The sequence below is a fragment of the Entelurus aequoreus genome, linkage group LG24 (assembly GCF_033978785.1).
Source record: "Entelurus aequoreus isolate RoL-2023_Sb linkage group LG24, RoL_Eaeq_v1.1, whole genome shotgun sequence".
NCBI classification, from domain to species: Eukaryota; Metazoa; Chordata; class Actinopteri; order Syngnathiformes; family Syngnathidae; genus Entelurus; species Entelurus aequoreus.
In genome coordinates, this window is record NC_084754.1 from 5,581,735 (window position 1) to 5,596,507 (window position 14,773).

A 14,773-nucleotide genomic window follows, 5' to 3' on the forward strand; every position below is an offset into this window, starting at 1 on the left:
ATTTTCTGTCGCTTGTCCCTTTTGGGGTTGCTGGAGCCTATCCTAGCTGCAGCCGGGCAGAAAACAGGGTACACCCTGGACAAGTCGCCACCTCATCGCAGGGCCAAAACAGATAGACAGACAACATTTACACTCACATTAGGGCCAATTCAGTGTTGCCAATCAACCTATCCCCAGGTGCATGTTTTTGGAGGTGGGAGGAAGCCGGAGTAGCCGGAGGGAACCCACGCAGTCACGGGGAGAACATGCAAACTCCACACAGAATGATCCCGAGCCCAGGATTGAAACCAGGACCTTCGTATTGTGACACACACGCACTAACCCCTTTTCCACTGTGCTGGCACCCACCTGTTCCCAATTTGCCTGTTCACCTGTGGGATGTTCCAAATAAGTGTTTGATGAGCATTCCTCAACTTTTATCAGTATTTATTGCCACCTTTCCCAACTTCTTTGTCACGTGTTGCTGGCATCAAATTCTAAAGTTAATAAATTATTTGCAAAAAAAAAATGTTTATCAGTTAGAACAGTGGTTCTCAAATGGGGGTACGCGTACCCCTGGGGGTACTAGAAGGTATGCCAAGGGGTACGTGAGATTTTTTTTAAATATTCTAAAAATAGCAACAATTCAAAAATCCTTTATAAATATATTTATTGAATAATACTTCAACAAAATATGAATGTAAGTTCATAAACTCAGTGAAGCACAAGCTCAGGTTTCTCACTAAAATGTCTGTCAAAAAGAACTGTGAAAAGAAATGCAACAATGCAATATTCAGTGTTGACAGCTAGATTTTTTGTGGACATGTTCCATACATATTGATGTTAAAGTTTTATTTTTTTGTGAAGAAATGTTTAGAATTAAGTTCATGAATCCAGATGGATCTCTATTACAATCCCCAAAGAGGGCACTTTAAGTTGATGATTACTTATGTGTAGAAATATTTATTTATAATTGAATCACTTGTTTATTTTTCAACAAGTTTTTACTTATTTGTATATCTTTTTTTCCAAATAGTTCAAGAAAGACCACTACAAATGAGCAATATTTTGCACTGTTATACAATTTAATAAATCAGAAACTGATGACATAGTGCTGTATTTTACTTATTTATCTCTTTTTTTCAACCAAAAATGCTTTACTCTGATTAGGGGGTACTTCAGGGGTGGGCAATTAATTTTCACCGGGGGCCGCATAAGCAACCCGAGCACTGCTGGAGGGCCACACGACAATATTTCAATTAAATTTTGCTCAATATTATTTTTGATATACCGTAAGATGAATAATAATGATGATAATAATAATAATAAATAATAATAATAATTTAATTTAACCTAACTTAACTTTATACAAAAGCAGATTGCTTTTGATGGTGACTTTATCCTGCATTATCCAACATTTTTCCCCATCAGATTTGGACAACCATCTGTTGTTAAAAATAGTTTTTAATCATATTTATTTTATATTGTTTTTTATATTGGTTTTATATGTAATTGTTTTTTCTTTTTATTCAGTCATTGGTGGAGCTAAGGATAATATTTGAATATTGTTTTTAATATTGTTGTGCAGCACTTTGGAAACATTTTGTTGTTTAAATGTGCTATATAAATAAAGTGGATTAGATTGTCACACCTGCCAGCTTGTCCCATTTCAGTCCTAACATGTCCCAACACGCATTTACCTATGTGAACAAGTCATTACCTGTGGTTGTCTCTTTAATTGACTGCATGGTTGCCAGCTACTCCGTGATTTGAAAGTCTGCAGTTATCCCACGTAAGAAGAAGAGCAGCTGGAGGTGTCACGTACATCGCAGCTCTCATCCAAAGTTAGCGAAAAACAGTCCATGCGGGCATACAGCGCAACAAAGTCCAATAAGCACTCCTTAATAAACTCTCCGTCAGAAAACGCCTCCTTTTCTGGCGCTTTTGTGAGAAATGACGAAACTTGTCCTGACAGCTGCATCTCTGGGGGTGTGAAATATGGCACAAAGTCCTTGTTGGGTTTGCAGTTTTACCATCAACGCATCAGCCTCCCTTGCGCGCGCTTCATCAGACACATTCCGGTATTTTCCCTCGTGTTTCTTCGTGTAGTGGCGATTAAAATGATATTCTTTAAACACAGCAAGCTGTGTACCACACATTAAGCACACGGCTTTACCATTAATTTATGTAAAGAAGTACTTGCCAGTCCAAAACACGCCATTCGTCATCAACTTTTCTCTTTTTAGCGTCTCATCACTTGTCTCTATGCACCTTCACTCACAGGTTCCCCCCGGACATACGGCATAAATAACACATTTCAAAATAAAAGCAGCACAGTTGTATTGCGCGCAAGACAGATGTTTTTTAAACTTTATTTTGTAATTTGTTATTGCGCCGTTCAATTCACTCACAATCGCACACGCGCTTACGTCCACACGGAAGTAATACAAATAACGCTTTTCAAAACAAAAGCAGCACCGTTGTATTGCACACTCGACATAGATACTTTTTTAAATTTATTTTGTAATTTATGATTGGCCTCACGCGGGCCGGACAGGGATGCGCAAAGGGCCGGATGCGGCCCGCGGGCCGTACAATGCCCAGGTCTGGGGTACTTGAATTAAAAAAATGTTCACAGGGGGTACATCACTGAAAAAAGGTTGAGAACCACTGAGTTAGAACATCAAATATGTTGTCTTTGTAGCATATTCAAATGAATATGGGTTGAAAATGATTTGCAAATCATTGTATTTCGTTTATATTTACATCTAACACAATTTCCCAACTCATATGGAAACGGGGTTTGTAGAATTTTGAGGAATTAATTCTATTTTGGAATAAAGCTTTAACATAACGTTTAAAGAGTGAATCGCTGTGAATTATTTCCGGATGCACTGTTTTCGACAATTGAAGCGTTTGGTTGTTCATCATGGACAGGTAGCACAGATAACATTTTGTCACGTAGAAAACTTTATTTACAATACAGACTGCTATCCCACACAAAATGGTCTGTTTCTACAGGAAATTGCTGTAACTGCTTGTGGCTGAGGTGGGGATTTCACAGAAATGACAAAAACAACTCACTTTCAAACTTTGGGTGTTCAGCCACCGACCTTGTTTAGTCTGTTTAACCGCTGCTTAATGTCACATCATACGGCAACACTCCTTTGAGCGGATGAGGTGACAAACAAGTAGGGCGGTTATTTCCCATTCATCCTTATGCTGTGATTACAATTTATCCAAACTAAAACACTTACCTAACGAAATAGGCTGAGATCAAAACAAATGCCGATGAGCCTCTCATTGGCATGTAAAAGTCTGTACATTGTGGACCAGCTGCACTGCGCTCATCAGTGGGAGGTTAAAGTTGGCTTCCAAGTGTTGTGTGAGGGGACGCTTCACACACTGTAAATACAGGTGTTTGTGGCCTGAAATACAAGTAGACACACATCTTCCTGCCATGTTTCAGTGTTTGGTGACTGAATCACAAACACCGGGGGTCGAAGTTCATACAGACGTCTCTACAACCTAGATGAAGGGAGGCAAGGCGCCAACATGATTCATTAAAATCCAAAGGTAAAAGACGAATCCTGGCCCCGCAGTTAGAATGCATAGCGGGTACGAATGTCTTCCAGTTTCTTCGAGACCTCGGGCGGCGTCCTGTCCAGCTCCTCCGCCACGCTCTTCTGCTTGTGGGGCTCCATGCTGTTGAACTGCTCACACAGGTCTCCGTCGATCACGTTCTGTGCCACCAAACAAGGACAAGAAACGCGTGAGCACGAGAGCCAGAGGATGTTTGACACACGTCGCAAGCTAACCTTGACTGGGAAGTAGTAGGACCTAAAGCTGAGATGGTCTCTGCCACCCATCGGGGGGAACTCTGAGCGCATGTGCATCTCCAAATGTTGGAAAAAGTCATGGTCCTGGACAAAGAAACCAACACCAATTAATTATAGGCTGGAACAGTAAGAGGCATTTCAATCATCTTACATTTTTGTGCCCACATTCATTTGATATAAAGCCAATCAGATATGAGGAACAATTAAGCCACAAAAAAGCTCTTTGATGGGTGACAATTTTAGCATATTTTCCAAGATGCCGAGGCACTCATTTAAAAAATTTTAAATATGTATCATAGAAAAAAAATTGGATTTCCTTTTTCTTCACAGGGTTTTCTTCCGGTCACTCACACACCTGTGACCTGGAGATGCAGTTGCAAAAGTATTGCAAAAAAGTGTGTCAAAGGCTGTTAAGTTGTCAAGCATGAGTACCGGTAAAACATTTTAGTGATATTTTTTTATTTATGTCAATTTTGTTGACTTCATATTGATTTCATTCAACCTGTTCATACCAAGACGGCAATAGAAATTACCTCATGTGAAGTAAAGGGGACCAGAATGCCGATCCCTCCAGACAAGGTGGTGTAGACCAGGGACTCAGAACCTCCAGGGATCAGTGTGGTTTTCTGCAGCGACAGTATGGTTTCCCCTACATGGTAGTTGACGATCACGTCCGCCTGGAAAACACACCGAGGTTTATTGTGTTGACTCATCAGTGGTGCAGCAGTGAGTCATTCGAGGTTTGCATTAGTTTTCTATTGCAGGCGGTCAACACAACAAAAATGGGGTCAGTTAAAAAGTGCTGTGGAAAATGCGGCAAGTAGATAACGTGTCACAGTCTGACAAAAACATGTATCGCCACCATTGACCTGAAAGTGACATCCGTTCCTTTTCAGTGTAAACCACAAATGTCAGAATCACATCCGCCTGATGTGTCATTTCATGTGGCTCATGAAAACATAAACATTTGTGTGCTTTACTTCACAAATATGTGTTTAAATGACAAATTTAACAAGTTTCATTTGATTGCCTAATTAAAAAAGGTTTAACAGAAATGTGTCCCGACAGCCTGTTTTTGAGTACCAAATGTGAAATAGAAAAATCGGTTATTTCCCTCCCTTGTTTGCAATTATTGATTTTCCTCTCTCCCCCAGCTGAAAGAGCTAAAGGAAAAAAAGAAAAGAACTAAGAACATCAGGAGAAGAAAGTAAGATGCTTGAATTCAAGAAAGATGTCAAAAGAAAGTGTCTCATGACTAGAGCAGAAACAGAAATTGTGAAGTTCTGTCAAAGACAATGTTTCAAAGAAGATTGGGCCGTGCTGGAAAAAAATCAAAGAGTAAAGAAAAGTAGTTCACTTTTCAAGTTAAATCCAATTCTTCAAGATGGAGTTATGGGAGTTGGTGGAAGTTTGAGCCGTGCAGCAATGCCTAACAACTCAAAGCAGCAAGCCATATTGCCTAAGGATTCACACATCCCAAAGACATCCTCAGACCTCAACGACTTGGAGGCTCTCAAACCCAACCATCTGTTATTGCTGAAGGTCAAACCTGAACTACCTCCAGGAGTGTTTCATCTGTGCGGCCAATATGCCAGTCGCAGATGGAGACAAGTACAATACCTTGCGGATATCTTCTGGAAACGCTGGTGTAAGGATTATCTAGCGCAGCTTCAAGAACGCCAGCAATGGTCTTCACCCAGAAGAAACTTTCGTGTTGGAGACGTGGTGCTGATCGTGGACGATACTTCACCCAGAAATTCCTGGCCACTTGGAAGAATTCTAGACTTTTCCTGGTGGAGACGGACTTGTTCGTCAAGTTAAAGTGAAAACTAAGACTAACGAGCTTCGTCGCCCTATTACAAAGCTATGTCTTCTTCAAGAAGCAGAAGATCATTAAAGTATGGCGATGAAGCAAAGACCTCGAGTTAAATGGGGCAAAGGACTACAAGCTTCTTTGAGAAGTATTAAGGCTATTTAGGCACCTTGAATTTGTGTTAACACGTTTAAGTAATTGTTTCAAGGACTTTGATAACAATTAAAGGCCTACTGAAACCCATTACTACCGACCACGCAGTCTGATAGTTTATATATCAATAATGAAATCTTAACATTGCAACACATGCAAATACGGCCGGGTTAGATTAGTAAAGTGCAATTTTAAATTTCCCGCGAAATATCCTGCTGAAAACGTCTCGGTATGATGACGTTTACGCGTGACGTCACGGATTGTAGCGGACATTTTGGGACACAATTGTGGCCAGCTATAGAGTAGTCTGTTTTCATCGCAAAATTCCACAGTATTCTGGACATCTGTGTTGGTGAATCTTTTGCAATTTGTTTAATGAACAATGGATATAGCAAAGAAGAAAGCTGTAGGTGGGAAGCGGTGTATTAGCGGCCGGCTGCAGCAACACAAACACGTAGCCGGTGTTTCATTGTTTACATTCCCGAACGATGACAGTCAAGCTTTACCATTGGCCTGGGACAAGCTTTACCATTGGCCTGGGACAACAGAGACTCTTACCATGAGGACTTTGAGTTGGATACGCATGCTTGTGGAGATGGGACAACAGAGACTCTTACCAGGAGGCCTTTGAGTTGGATACGCGGTACTGTGAGTACACAACTGCGGCTTCCAAACATTTGATCGCTTGCCCGTACGTGCGTGCCGCTATGTGCATGTCACGTACGTAACTTTGGGGAAATATATGTGCTGTATGAACTTTGGGGAGGTGAACGGTACTTTGGGCTGTGGGATTGAGTGTGTTGTGCGGGTGTTTGATTTGTATTGGCGGGTTATATGGACGGGAGGGGGGAGGTGTTTGTTATGCGGATTCATTTGTGGCATATTAAATATAAGCCTGGTTGTGTTGTGGCTAATAGAGTATATATATGTCTTGTGTTTATTTACTGTTTTAGTCATTCCCAGCTGAATATCAGGTCCCATCCGCCTCTCACAGCATCTTCCCTATCTGAATCGCTTCCACTGCCCTCTAGTCCTTCACTCTCACTTTCCTCATCCACAAATCTTTCATCCTCGCTCAAATGGGGAAATCGTCACTTTCTCGGTCCGAATCGCTCTCGCTGCTGGTGGCCATGATTGTAAACAATGTGCAGAAGTGAGGAGCTCCACAACCTGCGACGTCACGCTACTTCCGGTACAGGCAAGGCTTTTTATCAGCGACCAAAAGTTGCGAACTTTATCATCGATGTTCTCTACTAAATCCTTTCAGCAAAAATATGGCAATATCGCGAAATGATCAAGTATGACACATAGAATGGATCGGCTATCCCTGTTTAAATAAGAAAATCTCATTTCAGTAGGCCTTTTAAGGGCCGGTAATGTTGGAGCCTAAATGCTGTTTTTGTTAATTTACATTTTATGGAAGGTGCTTTATGTTTTTTCAGCCAAAATGGAACTATTTACTTCATTTGCATGCTTAGAATAATTATAAGGAACACTTTATTTGTAATTATTACATTTGTCTAAATAATTTGATGACATACGTGTTTAATTGCATATATGGCGGAAGGATCTGTGTGGTAATTTGGTTTGGACACAAGGTATTATGGGTAATGGCAGTCAGGTGCGGGAGAATTGAGCCACACAGTTTTTTGACCTCACTTTTACTTTTTCTTACTCTTTCTAACTCTTTTTTACTGTAAGAAACTTGCTTCATTTTGCCATTCATTTGTTCCCACGTCGTTATTGTTCTACATTTTTGAATGATTGAGTTCACAAGTAAACGATACAAAACGAAGAGGAACGTCTGGAGGTTTGTTTGTTGTTGCCGCAGCAAGCGGGAGCAGGAGAAAGTAGAGGAGCGTCAAACTAAGGTTTCATTAGGAATCTACAAATAGCTTATACATTACTGCTGTCTCGTGTCTCAAATCTGCAACTACCTTCAAATCTACTTACCGTATTTTTCGGACTATAAGTCGCAGTTTTTTTCATAGTTTGGCCGGGGGTGCGATTTATACTCAGGAGCGACTTATGTGTGAAATTATTAACACATTACCGTAAAATATTAAATATTATTATTTAGCTCATTCACTTAAGAGACTAGACGTATAAGATTTCATGGGATTTAGCAATTAGGAGTGACAGATTGTTTGGTAAACGTATAGCATGTTCTATATGTTATAGTTATTTGAATGACTCTTACCATAATATGTTACGTTAACATACCAGGCACATTCTCAGTTGGTTATTTATGCGTCATATAACGTACACTTATTCAGCCTGTTGTTCACTATTCTTTATTTATTTTAAATTGCCTTTCAAATGTCTATTCTTGGTGTTGGGTTTTAATAAATACATTTTCCCCAAAAGTGCGACTTAGTGCGACATATGTTTTTTTCTTTCTTTATTATGCATTTTCGGCAGGTGCGATTTATAGTCCGGTGCGACTTATACTCCGCAAAATACGGTAATTTGATTTATTTTATTACCATGATCATACTTCCTTTTTTGAAAAGAGTAGTGTCTAAGGTGTACCGTATTTTCCGCACCATAAGGCGCCCCGTGTTATTAGCCGCACGTTTAATGAACGGCATATTTCAAAACTTTGTTTACCTGTTAGCCGCCCCGTGCTATTAGCCGCACCTACGCTACGCTAAGGGGAATGTCAACAAAACAGTCAGATAGGTCAGTCAAACTTTAATAATATATTACAAACCAGCGTTCTAACAACTCTGTTCACTCCCAAAATGTAATGTGCAATCACAAAAATAGTAACACTCAAAATAGTGCAGAGCAATAGCAACATCAATAACTCAACGTTGCTCATACGTTAGTGTCACACAACACACAAAATAAACATTTAAAGCTCACTTTCTGAAGTTATTACTCATCTACAAATCCCTCGAATTATTCTTCTTCGGTGTGCTTCACTTGTTTTTTGACACCATCTGTGATGTGGACGCGCATGCAGTCGTAGATCAACAGGAACGGCGCTGCGTGAAAAAAGTCACCCGGTGTCTTCGCGTAAACGTCTATCAACCACTCGCTCATCTTTTCTTCAGCCATCCATCCCTTCGAGTTAGCTTTTATGATGACGCCGGCTGGAAAGTTCTCTTTTGGCAAGGTCTTCCTTTTGAATATCACCGTGGGCGGAAGTTTCTGGCCGTTAGCATGGCAAGCTAGAACCACAGTAGGACGACTTCTCATTCCCTGTGGTGCGAATATTCACCGTACGTGCTCCCGTTGTATCCACAGTGCGGTTCACATGAATATCAAAAGCCAGTGGAACCCTGTACGCGTGTCTCTTAGTAGGAGACATTTTGTTGTCTTTACAGAAAAACAAATGAAATTAAATATCCGCGAGCTTCTTCTTCTCCGGGGGCGGGTGCTCACCTTGGCGGTTGCTTACAGTAGAAGAAGAAGCGCTTCCTCTTTTACGGGGAAAAAAGATGGCGACTGTTTACCGTAGTTGCGAGACCTAAACCTTATGAAAATAAATATGAATATTAATCCATATATAAGGCGCACCGGGTTATTAGCCGCACTGTCTGCTTTTGACAAAAATTGTGGTTTTTAGGTGCGGCTTATGGTGCGGAAAATACGGTATATGTGCCAATTTTGGTGCTTGTATCACCATTTGAACAATTACTCTGAAACAATGTTATCTGCTGCACTATGACTGGAACAACGCTGGACAAGGCTCCTTCAACTTCCTTCCCGCACTGTGCGATTCAAGAACTCCTTCACTCCATACAGCTGTATAATCACTCGCCATACAGCAATAGATGACATCTGCCTATTACCTGACACCTGACATGTTAGCTACTTCTCTTTGTTTATAATGTCTATTTTCTATTTCCTGCTGGACCTACTCTCTATTTTATGCTGCTGCTGTCATATAGACTGTATATACTGTAATATTGTACATGGTCATTGGTTTATATTGTATATATGTTATAGACATAATATAATATATCTGTATATAAATTACTCTGTACACATATTATGTATATATTCGTATATATGTTAGATTTTTTTATAGCTATATTAGTCTATTTATACCTGCATTGTCCTTTCCATCATTGTAACTGAGCTACTGTGTTGAACAATTTCCCTTGTGGATCATTAAAGTTTGTCTAAGTCTAAGTCTAAGTCTAAGGACTTTGCTCAGAGATGGCAACCGAGTGAAATCATTACTTCACTGAGTTAAAGATTCTCACCTTCTGTGAGGCTCCGTTAAGAAGACCTCTGTCCCACAAGGCTTTGTTCCCTGTTGGATCTTCATCCACATCATCGCTTGTGTTGGGAGGAAGCCGCACCTGTGAAAATCATAAATGACGTATTCAATCTTTCATTTATTCATGTTGTGTGTGAGGGTGGATAGAAAAAAAATATTTCTCAGCGCATAGTATAAGCGAACAATGTTGCATTGCTCTCCATGTTGCATGCAGAGGAGGCTGTCAGTTCCTCTGGCGGGTGAAAAAAATTCAGGCCGATGTTCCAACAATATTGCGTGCAAACTTATGTTTTGTTTTTCTACCACTGACATCTTTGAATCAAATAATATGGCAGCCACATTTTCTCCACAGCCAGCAATAGGGAAGGGATGCGGGGAGTTAACAGATTGCAAACATTAGATGTGATGTTTTTGGAGAGTTCCCATTGCAGTACTCACAATGGTAATGTTCCCAAACTTGTCAGCGGAGGCCATAGTGTCGTAGTCCAATAGACAGGCTGTTGTAACCCAGCGGGGACACGTGTCATCAGCAAAGATGATGAGCTGGTTCTCGTTGCGCCGGTATCGGACCCAGAACAAACTCTCTTGAACGTCCGAGACTATTACACGCTGGCCAATGGTGTGGATGCCAGTTACCAGATTTGGAACATGCTGAGAAGAAGGAAGAAGGAAAAAAGTAACATCCTGTAGAAGACTTTACTAAGTCGAATTATACACAATTTACATAAATGCTAAAATAGCTTAGCAATTCACTGTCTTATATAGAACACATTTTTTAATTCATTTTTATTATTTTTTGTTGGAAAATGTGATGTAATAACTTTGTCTGAAAATGTTCATATAGTATTAGTACTTTTAAATGGTTTAGTATTGATTAAAAAAAAAAGGTTTGGCTAAAGCTGCATCGTGACTTTGATCTGACAGCTAACTGCGTGCCAAAAAAGCAAATTACTGTACCTTGTTCTCACACTTGCGGAGCAGTTTCTTTTTGCCCATGTCGTAGATTCTAAGTAGTTTTCCAACTCCCACTAGGGCACGTCCTTGGAATGGAGCAATTGCCAAAGGCACATCCTCTACTGGCGTCTGTCAGAAAGATGACAAAGATAAGATACAAACAAGAACATGAGACAGATGGCAATACTAAAACTAATCAAATCTAAATTAATTAATGGTACTATCTGGATCTGATGTTTGTTAGTGACACTTATTTTGCAGTACAAACATACCCCAGAATGTTGTGGCATAAACTATGCCCCAGTTCAACAAATGTCAATGTTTCAGTGAACAGTAGAATTAGTTTCAGATTAAATATAACAAAGCTGAATTTTATATCAAGACATATGAGTCCTATCATAGAAACGCAACCGCACAATAGGGACGCCAGAAAAAGCAAATCCAACCACAAAAACACAGAATTCTAATATAGTAACAAATCCACATCCACTTAAAAGAGACCTGCCCTTTTTTGGAATGTTGCCTATCGTTCATAATCCTAATAAGAGAACAGAAGACAAGTTTTTTTTTGCATTCTAATTTGTAAAAACGGCTACTGCTTGGTGGCTGGCAATGCAGCTAATGGGAGCTATAAATTCTGCTGCTAAATCACTTTAAAAATGCATCCAAAAATCACTCACAATTCTTCATATACGTTCCGTAACCTGTACAATAACCAAACTGGACATTGTTGCGACATTGTTATTGTAAGAGTGAAGTTAAAGTTAAGTTAAAGTTAAAGTACCAATGATTGTCACACACACACACACTAGGTGTGGTGAAATTTGTCCTCTGCATTTGACCCATCCCCTTGTTCACCCCCTGGGAGGTGAGGGGAGCAGTGGGCAGCAGCGGTGCCGCGCCCGGGAATCATTTTGGTGATTTAACCCCCAATTCCAACCCTTGATGCTGAGTGCCAAGCAGGGAGGTAATGGGTCCCATTTTTTTGTAGTCTTTGGTATGACTCGGCCGGGGTTTGAACTCACAACCTACCGATCTCAGGGCGGACACTCTAACCCAGACCTGGGCATTGTACGGCCCGCGGGCCGCATCCGGCCCTTTGCGCATCCCTGTGCGGCCCGCGTGAGGCCAATCATAAATTACAAAATAAATTTCAAAAAGTATCTATGTCGAGTGTGCAATACAACGGTGCTGCTTTTGTTTTGAAAAGCGTTATTTGTACAACTTCCGTGTGGACGTATGCGCGTGTGCGATTGTGAGTGAATTGAACGGCGCAATTACAAATTACAAAATAAAGTTTAAAAAACATCTATGTCGTGCGCGCAATACAACTGTGCTGCTTTTATTTTGAAATGTGTTATTTATGCCGTATGTCCGGGGGGAACCTGTGAGTGAAGGTGCATAGAGACAAGTGATGAGACGCTAAAAAAAGAAAAGTTGATGAGGAATGGCGTGTTTCCAACAAGACATGGACTGCCAAGTATTTCTTTACATAAATTAATGGTAAAGCCGTGTGCTTAATGTGTGGTACACAGGTTGCTGTGTTTAAATATCATTTTAATCGCCACTACACGAAGAAACACGAGGGAAAATACCGGAATGTGTCTGATGAAGCGGGCGCAAGGGAGGCTGATGCGTTGATGGTAAAACTGCAAACCCAACAAGGACTTTGTGCCATATTTCACACCCCCAGAGATGCAGCCGTCAGGACAAGTTTCGTCATTTCTCACAAAAGCGCCAGAAAAAGTAAGGCGTTTTCTGACGGAGAGTTTATTAAGGAGTGCTTATTGGACTTTGTTGCGCTGATAATGCCCGGAGACATGGACTGTTTTTCGCTAACTTTGGATGAGAGCTCTGATGCAGTCAATTAAAGAGACAACCACAGGTAATGACTTGTTCACAGAGGTAAATGCGTGTTGGGACAAGCTGGCAGGTGTGACAATCCAATCCACTTTATTTATATAGCACATTTAAACAACAAAATGTTTCCAAAGTGCTGCACAACAATATTAAAAACAATATTCAAATATTATCCTTAGCTCCACCAATGACTGAATAAAAAGAAAAAACAATTACATATAAAACCAATATAAAAAACAATATAAAATAAATATGATTAAAAACAATTTTTAACAACAGATGGTTGTCCAAATCTGATGGGGAAAAATGTTGGATAATGCAGGATAAAGTGACCATCAAAAGCAATCTGCTTTTGTATAAAGTTAAGTTAGGTTAAATTAAATTATTATTATTATTATCATCATTATTATTTATCTTACGGTATATCAAAAATAATATTGAGCAAAATTTAATTGAAATATTGTCGTGTGGCCCTCCAGCAGTGCTCGGGTTGCTTATGCGGCCCCCGGTGAAAATTAATTGCCCACCCCTGCTCTAACCACTAACACTGAGGAACTCTTTTTCTAGCGTAGTAAGACATCGTCTTGGGACGGCATGCTGAAGCATTAGCCACAAGCTAGCTACAGGAGCAGATAAGATAGCTTTTGGGTCAGCAGCTGAATCGTTCTTGAGTATGCAATGCACAACACAATACGATAGGACACCAATCTGTCGGAACATACATTTGTTACTGGAAGTGCCCATCTATAGAAACGGAAATAAACACTAAGGAAATAAGTTCTGGTAATGGATAAAATGACCAAAATACGGTAAATATTGAACATTTTACATATTATGTACGTGTCTGATATATATATCTATATAGATGTATAGATTTTGGCCTACACATATTTGTTTCAACTATCCCCACCCATTTCATTTAGACTGACTTTAAAAAGGAAAGCAAAACAAGGGTAACAGTTAAGAATTAACACAAAACTTTGTAGGCCAAAAAGTACATGTGGATTAAATGCTGGTTGAATCCAACACGTAATATGCAAACTACCGTATTTTTCGGACCCGGGGTGCGACTTATACTCAGGAGCGACTTATGTGTGAAATTATTAACACATTACCGTAAAATATCACATAACATTATTTATCTCATTCACGTAAGAGACTAGACGTATATGATTTCATCGGATTTAGCGATTAGGAGTGACAGATTGTTTGGTAAACGTATAGCATGTTCTATATGTTATAGTTATTTGAATGACTCTTACCATAATATGTTACGTTAACATACCAGGCACGTTCTCAGTTGGTTATTTATGCGTCATATAAAGTACACTTATTCAGCCTGTTGTTCACTATTCTTTATTTATTTTAAATTGCCTTTCAAATGTCTATTCTTGGTGTTGGCTTTTATCAAATAAATTTCCCCCAAAAATGCGACTTATACTCCAGTGCGACTTATATGTTTTTATCCTTCTTTATTATGCATTTTTCGGTCGTTGCGACTTATACACTCCGGCGCAACTTATACTTCCGAAAAATACGGTATATATTGATATCATATTGACCAAGCCCCCCAGCCACGCCTTCTCTAACACGTAATATGCAAATGATATATTGATATCATATTGACCAAGCCCCCCAGCCACGCCTTTACCGCCACAGGTATGTTGCAATCAAAAGCTCCTTTCGGCTACTGACGTACAACTAAGTGTTGGCCTAAAACAAACATTTTTAAAGATGTATTTTTAAAATTATATTTACAAAAATTACAGAATGCTACTGTATGTAATCAAAGAAAATAGAGCAACCCATCTCGAACCCCAGCTTTACAATACTTAGGATATAAATTTACAAAGCAATTTCGAAGACATACAAATAAATAAATACAATACTAAAAAAGCAAAACCAAAAATTATAAAAGCAACCGTATACATAAGAATATCA

General features: G+C 39.7%; 1 protein-coding gene across 1 annotated transcript in view; it reads right to left on the reverse strand.

Annotated features, from left to right (window-relative positions):
* Positions 1–2,931: 2,931 nt before the first annotated feature.
* sf3b3 (splicing factor 3b, subunit 3) overlaps positions 2,932–14,773 on the reverse strand; it is a 42,255-nt gene continuing 30,413 nt past the window's right edge. Inside the window, exons 22-27 of the mRNA XM_062035955.1 lie at positions 10,976–11,101; positions 10,457–10,669; positions 10,002–10,100; positions 4,352–4,495; positions 3,798–3,902; positions 2,932–3,722 (exon numbers count right to left, since the gene is read on the reverse strand). Of these exons, the coding sequence (XP_061891939.1) occupies positions 3,582–3,722; positions 3,798–3,902; positions 4,352–4,495; positions 10,002–10,100; positions 10,457–10,669; positions 10,976–11,101 (828 nt within the window). The 3' untranslated portion in view covers positions 2,932–3,581. The remainder of the gene's footprint in view (positions 3,723–3,797; positions 3,903–4,351; positions 4,496–10,001; positions 10,101–10,456; positions 10,670–10,975; positions 11,102–14,773) is intronic.